Source organism: Limulus polyphemus, unplaced genomic scaffold (genome assembly GCF_000517525.1).
Source record: "Limulus polyphemus unplaced genomic scaffold, Limulus_polyphemus-2.1.2 Scaffold336, whole genome shotgun sequence".
Classification (NCBI taxonomy): domain Eukaryota; kingdom Metazoa; phylum Arthropoda; class Merostomata; order Xiphosura; family Limulidae; genus Limulus; species Limulus polyphemus.
The window spans coordinates 433,073-446,025 of NW_013665946.1; the positions used below are offsets into that span (position 1 = coordinate 433,073).

Below are 12,953 nucleotides of genomic sequence, written 5' to 3' on the forward strand. Positions count from 1 at the left end.
CATTTCAAATCTAAATTTTCACCGTGCAATGCCAGGTAACTCAGCTAGTAATTAATAAAGCCAAAAGTAAAATTATTTTATTAATTACAGCACCTTTATAAGATGGTCATGTGCGTGTGTTTTAGTAAAAGAACTTGTGCATGAGCATTGCCCTATAATAACAACAGAGCACTGTGTGGAAATGTTGCCATACCAGCATCAAGAATAAAAGACAAAGAATTGGAAAGGAAAATTAAAAATAAACTACAAATGAAATTGCACATATTAATTTTAAACATTTCATTGCACTATACATTGATGATAATAATTAGAGTTAGTGATATAGTACAGACAATGGAAAATAAAATATAAAAATTTACCTTAAAACTATTGATATTTATTTAGGAGGTTTTTAGAGATTACGCAAATGTAATGTGAAAACTGTAAGATAAGAAATAGTATTTTTATACTCAAAATGAAAATCACATTGCATGTGAACTATTCAAGAGTCTGAGTGCAAATAACTACATTAAATAACAAATGTTTTATTATAAATAGTAGAAAAAATCAAAAATAAATATCTTATTTTTCTGAAACTACATACTTTTAGGAGCTTTCGTGTCAAGTCAAATTTAAAACAATTTTATCCACTAGTTTCAGTTTTGTAAAGAAATTTCACAAGAGTTACGTGCCTACTTACAATGTAAGTAGGTCGTCATCATAGGGTTAATTAAATATCAAACTTTTTTTTTCTTCGGTATAACCTTGAATTTTATCTGTTGTTTTCTATACCTTAACTCTATATGGACTCAATCCATTTAACTGACCTTGTAACCACCATAAAGAAATAGAAAATAAATCTAAATTACCCTTTTTTTATTTCTAGAGTGACTGCAGGTTGTAACAGAAAATTACAATTGTTTATCTAAAACAGCTTAATGCTCATATCAATCTACATCTATTTATACTTATTATTTTAGTGTTTTATTGACCTTTGAACTGTGTTTAACTAATAATACCACCACACAAGTTGTAAATCACTCGGAGAATATGTACTGAGAAACTATTCTTTTTTCAATAAACAGTTCCACGTTTAATATATAAAAACATTACAGTTTATATCAGAAAATGTATGAATATTTTGAACTCATTTTGATGCAATCAAATGCATATGACTAAAGAATACAATCCAAACACTTTTCCTGCACATACTTCCCAGAAAATATTCATTTTTTTCTACATTATTTTCAATGATGTATGAATACTAAGATTAGACAAGCAGCCACCCTCAGGGTACAGTTTTTGGTAGTCTTCATAAAAGTTGGTTTCTGGCCATACTATGGGAGAGTTGCTGCTACTAACTCGATACAGTTTAAACTGTAGCATATGTCTTAAATTGTTACAGATATGACTTACCCTTGAAATTATACAGTAGTGGTGACTAAATGGGTTTCTTTTGTCAAAAGACACAAGAGAAAAGTGAAGAGCAAGTTTACAATTTCCTAAGAAATTTAATTCTATACCAAAATTTCAAGCCAATAGTTAGTGTTTCTGGGACTGAGTAAGATATTTATTAATAGTATTGATTGTATTAGTTAGTACAATGAATGTCATTACTTTTTATGTTAATTATTATGCTTTTATTATAAAGATTGTTTTACATTATTAGCTTAAATTATATATATTTAGGGCTAAACTAAATCTCTTAAGCTGGCCACACACAGATATTGCTGGGATAACAGCTGAAAATATTGTTCATATCAAGGGTACCCAAATGACAAAACCAAGCATTCTAATTTCTTATAAGTAGAAACATACATAAAGTATATTTAATCGGCCGTACTGATGGCCAGGTTGATTTTGACTTTGTTCTATGTACATAAGTCACCCTGGTTGAAGTTATTATTATACACTACTAAATATACTAACCATACACAATTAATGATGTTAATACTAGATATCTTATTATACCCTATAAAGAGCTATACTACACCATTTAAAAGTTAACATTTTCCTAAACTGAAAATGTATTTCCAATAATACTTACCTCTGCTGACACTATAGCTATTTCTCGATCTCCAGGGTTTCGACTCTTTGCCCATCTAAGCATTGAAACTGCTTGCTCCAGTCTTTATACCCTGCTTGAATGGCCTTTGCAAATACTAATTTGCAAATTTCTCCACCAACTTTAATGTACCCTTTATCTAGGTACTGTATATAAGCACCTCATTCAGATAAGGTAATCACTTTTTCGAGACATAAACCTGAGGAACAGTGCTCTGGAAATTGTGCAATAGGTGAACCAAGTTTCTTACATTTTGAAAAGCAAACCGACTTCACTTTTTTCAACCTGAAGATTGGCAGGGAAGGGCAGGATCCCCTTTAGCTTTACTCATGATAGTCCATAATAATAAGACAATACTATCTGGTAGGCACTTGGATGATCTTATGGAACATACCATTTCGATAGAGCCTGTTGCAACCTGTAGTAATTATAGTGAAAATGTTTGCTAGTATGGAATTGAAAAAAAAAAAACCTGCCTGGACAACACTTGCCACAGAGTGGGATCCAGTGAAAAATAAATCGACCCTGGAAATAAAAATTATATGATGGAGGAAAATAACTAATGAAAAACTAACAAATGTATAAAATAGCTACAGGGGTTAGTCAAAAACCCCGAGAAGATGAAACTGCCAGATCATGTAAGGAATGAGATAGGAAAGTATTGAGAGTAATCCACATACCAGACTGCACAATGTCTTCCAGAGGGAAATTCAACTGGGTGGCCCTTGACAGAGATATGACAAAACTGGTGAGATGTAACATACAAAGATTTCTCTCCTGTAACAATAATCCATTATAGACCATGTGAATGAACTTATGAAGCCACCTTCGTTATGGTAATGGAGGATAAGTAAAGAGAAAAATATAGATTCCAATGAAGGAACAAATGATTCCTACTACCTCAAAATGAGTTAGTACAATCTACATAACACTTGAGGGCCCTAACAGGACATAACAAAAAGTCAGGATTGGAGTAGTCATAAAGGTGAGGAATGGTTGGCAAATGGATTGGTGATAAGGATCTTTCCCCTTCCCTAGATGTCAGAGACTTGGACAGAAAAAACCTATTGGGGTAAAGCAGGACAAATGTGGAATGATGAAGAGTCCGAAGCACAGGAATTGCAAATAAGTTCAACCAATGACGTCCACAAACCAATAACAACAAATAATACAATTTGAGATAAAAGTGAAACAAAGAACACAAAACTAAGGGCTCAAAAGGAGGATGAAACAAAGCATGTATAACAACGGTAATTGGAAAGGCCATTTGGGTCAAAGAATATGAAGGGTTTCGAGTAGACCTGATAGTACTGAGGATTCAAAAACCCTTCCAATATTTGAAATACCTAAAAATACTGTATAAGAATGCCGTATATAAAGCAACTATAAGTGAAGCAAGACCACTTTCAAATACCGAAATCATAAAACAGGATAAGGTAGATACTTTAGGATGAAAAGGGTTGAAATTCCTTTTAAAACACCAGTGACAATTAGTATTCCATTTCCACTGATAAACAGCTGTGGTTTATCAGAGGTAGAGTAGGACATACCTGCATATACCGAATAAATGGAAACCACGTTTGAACTGGTTAATATAGTGCAACCAAGATAACTCAATGGGAAGTAGAGCAAATCATAATCAGAAACCAGGACCATTGCCGAATCAGGAGAAAAGGCATACAGATGTAAACCTGTCCAGTCCTGAATGAACACATCTACAGTCAATGTTTGAGGATGAGGTATTGGAGACCAAACTGAGAGCAAATCCACTGAAAAACCTTGTGATGTATCGTCCATTCTGTTGGAAGAATCTGGTTGGATCAAGACAAGTGATCTACAATTAAATTTATCACTCCTGGAACATTACATGCTAAAAACTGATATAATAAAAATAAGCCCAGTAGAGAAGATCCAAGGTACAAAAATAAGGTCTCGAGAATGTGTGCCTCTTTGATTAGAAATCTGAGATACCACCCTGGAATTGTCGGAATGTAACCTGACAATTTTTTTTTCTCCTTCAAGACAGACAGGCCTTGTACCATTGTCCAGTGCATTGCAAGGAGTTCGAGAACATTGATATGAAGGATAGACTCGACTTCCATCCAAATACCCTGGAACTCCTGACCTTGAAGATAAGGTCCCCATCCCTGAAAAGATGCGTCTGGGTACAGATGGATCTCGGGACAAGGTGGTGGAATGGGTACCCAAATAGTAGTGTTGTTCCAATCCAACCACCTTTTGCAATCGACGATGTTGCTCCTGAGTAATGAGACAGGACGATCCAAAGGATCAGAAAGCATGATTCATTGATCATGCAGTGATCACAGAAAATACCTCATATGAGCTCATCCCAAAGGAATGAGAGGCTCAAGGGATGCCCACATCCCCAACAGGGAGAGAACCATCTGTGTAGTAGGAGAAGGAGACATAAGTAAAAGCCTGATGGCTCTTTCCATGGTTTTAAGCCTGATAGTGGTTGGTTGAATACGACTTAAGAGTATTGAAAAACATACCCATATGGACGAGATATTACATTGATAACAATAGATTTCTCTAGTCTGATAAGGAAGCCCGCTTTTGTGGTTCGGAAAGGAGAATTTGAAAGTGTTGTTCTACTATTTAACAGGATGGTGCGAAAAGAATTCAGTCCTCCATATAATGATGTGTGTACAGGTCCAAGGAATGCAGATGATAACAAAAAGCTCAAACAGCTCTGCAGAAGACATAAGGTGCTGATGCAAGACCAAAAGGTAGAACTCTGAACTGCAGAATCTGACCCTTGTACATAAATCTGAGAAACCTCCGGGAATGATTCCGCTATGGAAATATGGAGATAAGTATCGGTAATATCAAACTTGATCATCCATGGCCCTCATAGGTTGAGAAAGGATTCCATAGTAAATCAAGAAGGATCTGAAATTAGTTGAGACAAATTGAAGATTTGATGCCAATCTCCTGTCTTTTTGAGTACCACAATTAAACAGGAATAAAATCCCAGAACAACAGGATCAACCCTCTACTACTGCCCTTTTGACTAACAGCTCTCTTATTGCTTGGGAACGAATCTCCAGTTGTCGTGAATATGATGGAGGCGACAAGGCAACAGGTTGTGCATATACAGGTGGAAGTGATGTAAATTGAGTGACCAACCCTGAATTCAGAACATGGAATACCCATGGATCCTAGGTGAAAGAGCTCCATATATCCAGAAAATGATGTAAACGTGGTCCCACTGCTGTGGTCCAAAATGGAGGGTCCATTCGTTGAGAATCAAACTATACCTCCTCCTAGCATTGACAAGCCAAAGCATGCTGTTCTGATAAACATGGGGGATAAGGCATATATATATCCCATCCCGTAACTGAACAGCAAATCTCACAGCATGAACAACAATATCAGGAGAAAGAGAAAAACCAAGTAGTCACTTGCCATCCTTACTATCAACAAGGAAGGGGTAGAGTCAAATGCAAAACTTCACAAACCTGAGTAACCAACTGAAGAAAAGAGGCTGGAGGTGGCTGATAAAAATTATCCTCTGTTGAGGCTGACCTAGTAAAAGAAGGAGCCGGAAAAAAACGAGTCTAAATTCTCCCCAGCTGGTCAGGATCATGTATAAAAGCCAGCTTAGAGCCCCCTGGAAAGGCACTCCTGGTCCGCATATATGTGTCCATCACACAACGATTCATATCACAGGCAGCCTCAACTGAGAGTGACCCCTCCCCTGGTCATTAACAAATACCAGATAACAGAAGTGGAAGAGGAGAGGTCTGAATGGCCTCCATAATAGAAACATTAACTCGAGAATTCGTACCTGTTTTATTATCATTAAAGTAATTCATAAACACACAAAGATATAACTGTAGTAACGCAAACCACATTCAAAGTCGCAACGTAAATTGTGAATAAACACAACACTCCTGTTTATAGGAACCCATGCTGAATGCTTTGTCAAGAAAAAGTGATTACCTTATCTGAATGAGGTTTTTATATACAGTACCTAGATAGAAGGTGCATTGTAGTTGGTGGAGAAATTTGCAAATGGAGTATAAGTGGAGCATAAAAGACTGGAGCAAGTGTTTTCAATGCTTAGATGGACAAAGAGTGGAAACCCCGGAGATCGAGAAATAGATATAGTGTCAGCAGAAGTAAGAATGTTTTGGAATCTCTGAACTTTCTGAATTATATATGTTTGCACAAAAATTTCTATCCCCAGAAAACAAAGCAAAATTAAATTAGTAACTCAGAGAAGTATACTTTTTTTATCTTGGAAATAAACTATATAAGCAGATTTAAGCTTTATAACAGTAATAAAATGACCTTGTAATATCTGGTTAGATATTCTACCATAGGGTACAGAGTGAAATAAAAAAATTACCCATATAAATAATATGAAACATATGTCTACAAGTTAACATACACTGCAAATAAACCATTTTTAGTGAAACAGATACAAGTGATGTTATTCAAATGTAGAAATTAAAAAGTACCACAGTTAATTTTTTGTGATGGCAGAAAAGATATTTTAAAACTTTTGATAGTGGATGCAAAATATAAGACAGATATCACACATTCAAACAGAACAGAACTAATGAAAGAAAACAGTAAACAAACAGTTTCAGTTTTATGCACCGACTCTACTTACATAGAGGTTTCGCATGTCAGCTACTTGACAGCGAAGGGTGTAAAATTCCTCCATTGTCTGACTGATGTGGGGACAATCCTGTGGAAACAAAACCACTATTAAAACTAATATGACTTTAGAATGGGTACAAATAAAGCTTTGTATCAAATTGATAAAAACAAATTAAGGTAATGAAGGGAATATAAAGTCAAATTTTGTTAAAATAATAATGTTAAAAATATTATAAGCCAAACTAACTAACAAAACAGAGAGACAAATAAAGCAACTGATATCATTCAACTTAGAAGTAAAGTGTTCCTTTCTTTGAATGGTGATATATATATATATAAAGAGAGAGAGAGAGAGAGAGAGAGATGTATTTAAATATAATGATGAATCATCATTACTCACAATGTTTCTTTCTTTTTCTACAACTAGTCCTATAATTGTAATTTCTTTAAAAGATTAAACCAAAGGGTAGTTAAAGAATGATTGTTAGTTGTACATTTAAATATATAAATTAGAACTAAATTTTAACAAACAAACTTCAAGATAAGTTTTCAAAGTGTTCCTCACAACAGAATTCCAAAAATATAGTATTTAGCAAAAATAAGTTCAAATAGCTTTTGAAAGCTACTACCAAAAACATTTTACTTTTAAAGTTACACCTTTTGCATTTTCCTGATAAATGGAATAACTTTTAGTTATCTTTTGTGTGTTTGTTACTGGCACAATAGTGAATTGCTTTTATTTGATAAATTTTTAATTTTATTTAGCTAAACGTTATAATTTTGCATTCTGATGTGAGGGGCAGTCTAAGAATTTGTCTTGATTTTATTTTTACACATTTGGTTTTGTTTTATATTTTTTATCATTGTTAAGTAGTGCTAAATTTTTACCTTTATATTCTTGAAGCAAGTAACATCATTTGACTATTCTTATAAAAGGCAAAAATCACTGGTAAAAATATGAAACACCTACCAGAGAAACAACATTGTTGGATATCTCGCCACAAAAAAGATTTCGGACAAGTTCTTTCTGTGAATTAAAAGATAAAAGAAACTGTGGGTGAATGTAAACTTTGGAAAACATACAAAACTGATAACAATGTCTACTTAATACTGACTTAAAATAGTAGTTTTATAAAACACACAAATCAAAAATGGTATATTTTATGAATGTCAAAATGTTTTGGTATTTATAAATTTATAACCATTATTCTACTGGCCTTTCCCAAGGGGTTTTGCCATCAGCTTCATAGCCTGAAAGTCAAATCTGATTTAACAGCCTGGTAATAGCTGTAAAGATATATAGGCTTGGTTTACTAGTCACAGCATAAGAAACAAACATGACATGAAGCCTTGCTACAGCTGAAATACCAGATTTTTATAATAGCATGTTGCAGCATACGATCTGTGATTCTGTTAGAGCTTGAGAGCAGATTTGACATAGTAGTTTCTCATTTCCTAAAAGCCAGAATTGGTGTAGTAGTCTTATCACACTCTGAAAGACAAATTTGGTCTCAAAACTTTGTCAAAGCCTGAGAGTAGTAAATTGAGAACAACATCAAGCTCAATAGCTTTGTCACAGCCAGAAAGCCATAAACTTGGAGATAATGTTTAGCAGTCACATCATAACCTAAGACATAAATCAAGTCTAGAAGCTCTGTCATAACCTGGGAGCCATAAAGTGACAACATGTCACAGCCAGAAAGCCATAAACTTGGAGATAATGTTTAGCAGTCACATCATAACCTAAGACATAAATCAAGTCTAGAAGCTCTGTCATAACCTGGGAGCCATAAAGTGACAACATGTCACAGCCTGAAAGCCAGATTTGGCCTTATAGCTTGTTGTGGTCCAAGAGCCAAATCTAATGAATAGTCTGAGAGCAAGAACTGGTTTAGAAGCTTCTCACAATATAAAGGCAAAACATGGCCAAGTAGTTATCATAGTTTAATCATCAAAAGTAGTGAGACATGTTTACTCTAGTAACAAACTATCACAGCTAATAAGAAGACTTTTAAGGTTAATGGTAAACTGACATAATCAGTTTTTAAATCTCCACTCACTCATATAAATATATATCAATAGCAACTGTTATTCAGAGAAAGTGGGGCAGAGTTCTGCTACATATATCTTCCCAGGTTTCATATAGAGATGTCAGCAATTTATTATTAATTCCAGTCAGCACGTCTAAAACAAAATATATAACTGCATTCATGTTTTGAAGGAATCATTTTAATTATAGCATGTAACTCTACTATCCATGAATGCCAGTTCATGCAAGTTAACAAACAAAAGCAATAGTGTGCTGGAAGGATATCAATCAACTTACCAATTGTGGTGTCATCTCTTCAAGTTTACTTATGAGGTCTGTAAAAAACTCAGCCATATCCTTCTGTTCCCCTGTGTTGAGAGGTTGATGGTCCATAGTGTAAACCTTACAGAATCCACGAGGGTTGTATGCTTTTCTTTCACTCTCCTGTCCAGTTGAATAATAACAATTTGAAACCTTTATTCAACATACCAATATATATTATAAGACTTCAGGGTGTACTGAAGATAATTAAAACATTGGAACTAAGAACAATATTGCATAAGTGATCGATCTTGAACCACATCAAAATCACGGGTAAGCAGTACAGTCTCTTTTTGCAAACAATTTTTTTTTGTACTCACAAATGTTTGTTTTGTTTTATAAATTACCATACAGAACATGTGGTGTGTAACTGCAATTTGTATAACACACACAGGCTCTATATGAACATTATACTGATATACTTCACACACCAATGTAGTATTTGCTGTACATACCAATTAACTTGCAGTACCTTCCACAAGTCGTCAAATGCAAATGCAGTAATGATGTCAAATCAATCATGGATTATTAAGATTTATAGTGAAAAAACCCAGTTCAACTTGCTAAATTTAAATCAGTGAAACAATCACAATGCTTCAGACTCCATAACCTGGATGAACAGTGATTGTGCATTCTCTTAAATGTTTTTTTTCTTTTATAATGATACTGTTTTTTTTCCATAAGCAATTTTGTTTAAAAGTAAAGAATCATTTAAAGCACTTACCATGAGATAAGCAAACATCCTCTGTAACTCCTTTAAGGTGTTCCCATGTTTGCTGTTATTACCAACCTAGGATGAGGAAGAATTATACAATTGTTCTAAAATTAAAGCATTGGTCTAAATAGGTGAAACACCATTAAGTATCCATTGGAAAAACACAAAGCTTAAAAGATTTCATAAATCCTAACAAAGCTTTACAAAAACCTTAAACACTCTGGCACTATGACTGGCCTTAGAAGGAATAATAGGTAGTTAAATATGATTATAGGCCACTGAGAAACCTTTCCTTACCCTGGCAGACAAGATAGAAGCTCTGGCTAATGGCATCATGTACAAATGTTGCATACATGATGCCATATAACAGGTAGCACCCAGATTAGTAAGTCCAACATACCCACAGTCAGAACGACCATCTTCATGAGGCCAGTAGTCCCAGGGGTACTGAGAATGTGAATCTAGAAGGAAACAATTACATGTACATAATCATTATCTACAAATCATAACATGTGCTGGTTTAGTGTTCAGTTCCAAAATATACAAAATTTATGTACTAAAAAAACAGAACATTTCCATCAAATCACGTATTATAGTGTCATTTCTCCAGTTACATCACATTCAATTATATTATATTCTCTAACATTTTTTATGCACCAATGTGAGGAAGGCTTTCCTACTAAGACCTCAAAACCTTTAAGATTCACTTTAATTAAATCTAATTTTTTTTTTAAAAAGGATAAAAAGCAAAAAAAATTAATACAAAAAATTCAGATCATGACACGATACGTTTAAATTTTAACCCTCTCTGGGTTAGTGACATTTTGTCACCCATGTTTGTTTTGTTTTTACAGTTAAAATGCTTAACCTAATTGCATGAAATATGGTACACACTTTCTATATAATACTTAGTTTGTGCTAGAAAAAATTTATAATATGGTTTAGTACTTGTGTCATATTTTATGTTATTTTTCAGAAATTTTATTCTGAAATGCTATATAAAAAAAAAACATGAAAAATACTTCCTTTCACCTTATTTTTCATTTTTTTAAACTGCATTCCTAAAATAATGTAAAGGTATCCAATACATTTAGTTTTTTCAATAGAACTATTATTGTAAAAAATATTTTCAATATTATGATTTGTTTGTTATCCAGAGGGAGCTGCAGGTTTTAATGAGGATGGTACTGTAGGCCTAAAAAGTTCTAATTCTATGTCAATTTTTTCTCATACATTCAAAGCTAGATTATAAATATGGGATAATTGTGAAGAGTGTAGAGTTTTTTCAAGAAAGTAATAGAGTGAATCAGTATGTTACATATTGTGGTTACTTTGTGCAAGTAAGTTGATTTGAATTTACATTAGTCCTAGATTATTAAAGAGGTGTGAATGTCATTTGTAATGTAGGTCTACAACAGTTTACAATTACAAGTGTTAAAGCTTGTTGAAACATTAAAGGATGAAATAAATTAATTAATTATAGTTTAAGTAGAGTATACTTTGAATTATTTTCACCAGTTAATTTTAAAAAACTTGCCAACAAAAGAACAAAAATATAACACTATAATTGTTGTGTCCGTTTAAATAAGCTCTTACAAATACTATTTATCAGAAAATTCCATTTTATATATCCAATCAGGACTAACTTTTATATTTTTCTAAATTACTTATATTTGTGATTTATCTTTACCTACTGTAGCCCTGAAAATGTCATAAAACACTGATGAACAGTAAAAGAATTGAGTTCTTGAAAAAGTTACTGATAGAAAAATCATGAGAAACAAAACCATGGGTAAGCCTATTTCTAATGTATACCAGGGTTTTGGTAAACATCACAAACCCATACTGTGGAATGGGCAGAAAAATTCTAAAAATGTGTCATGGCTTTGCTCACAAGCCATACACACAGTGGAACTGCAACACAAATCAAACTCTAAATATTTTAAGTTGTTCTTTGCAAAGATACAAAATATCAAATCTTAAATATTTGAGTACATATTATTACTTAAATTGTGATATTTGTCATGCAAGCATGTCCTCAACCCAAGAGAGATGCTCACCAACACTAATAAGATTAAGATGATGTAAACTTACAAGGAAATGCTTCTAGCAGAAATAATAAAACTTTGAATTTAAATTACAAAAAATTACATTTACAAAAGAGTTCAAAATCAATGGTGACTCTATGATTCATTTATATAAAAATGTTTAAGGAATTACATTCAGCCAATAGATAATTATAAACGTATATATGATAAAATTCACATTTTCTATTTGTTGTTTCTACTAAAGAGAAGAGAAAGCTCTGTTACATCATTTGTGAGCATTAAAAGATCTTGATGGTGAATAAAACATTCTAGGAAGAGATTTCATTGTCTAACAGTGATGTGTGAGTCAGGATTTTACAAAGATTTCCAATCAAACATCAGTCAGATACAATGAGTTAATCAATATACAGACCTCACAATTATAAACCTAAAAAAGAAAAAAATAAGACATACTTATGCTACAACACACTTTGCAATTGCTGAAACTATAACAAGAGATCTATTAACATCAACTTAAACATTTTGGCTTCACACCACTCCTTGAAAAAAAATGGTACAAAACACCATTTTGAGAAATTTCCATAAATCAGGTACAAAATATACTACTGGATTCAAACTGAATATGCTAACTGGACAGACCAAATAGCGTTGAAACAAGAAAATCTAGTTAATTTATCAAATCCTTAAAGCTTGTAATTTTTTTTTTAATGTACTACAATTGAGGTTTCACAGCGATCGTCAAATATCAAGTCCCACCTTCCATAAAAATCACTTACTGCAAGGTATGATCTAGCAGCATCCATCATGCCCATCTATGTTTAACATAATAAAACATTTAATAAAAAAACAATTATCATACCTGGAGTGTGTTGACTCATTAACTTGGAATGCAGAAGCCTGTAGTTCTCTTCATTACCTTTCACTAGTTCTACCAATAAATCAAAAGCTGCTGACCTCACTGGGTGAGATTTACACTTGGGCAAGTAACGTTTCTTTGGACTAGGAAGTGCAAAGAGACAGTCAAAAACTTGGAGAAGAAATTCCTGAGAAAGAAGGAACAGGAAAACTCACTAGGAAAATAAGTTAAAATGTAAAAAATTACTCCCCTCCACTCAAATTAACTAAAGCAAACAAATTTCATTCAAACACAAGTACAGCTACAGT

General features: G+C 33.3%; 1 protein-coding gene across 1 annotated transcript in view; it reads right to left on the minus strand.

Moving 5' to 3' along the window:
* Window positions 1–12,953, minus strand: part of LOC106457477 (ubiquitin carboxyl-terminal hydrolase 34-like) — a 141,830-nt gene that overhangs the window by 52,484 nt on the left and 76,393 nt on the right. The window contains 7 exon segments of the mRNA XM_022383442.1: window positions 4,084–4,303; window positions 6,687–6,764; window positions 7,647–7,703; window positions 9,003–9,149; window positions 9,751–9,816; window positions 10,039–10,202; window positions 12,649–12,832. Coding sequence (XP_022239150.1) covers window positions 4,084–4,303; window positions 6,687–6,764; window positions 7,647–7,703; window positions 9,003–9,149; window positions 9,751–9,816; window positions 10,039–10,202; window positions 12,649–12,832 — 916 coding nt within the window.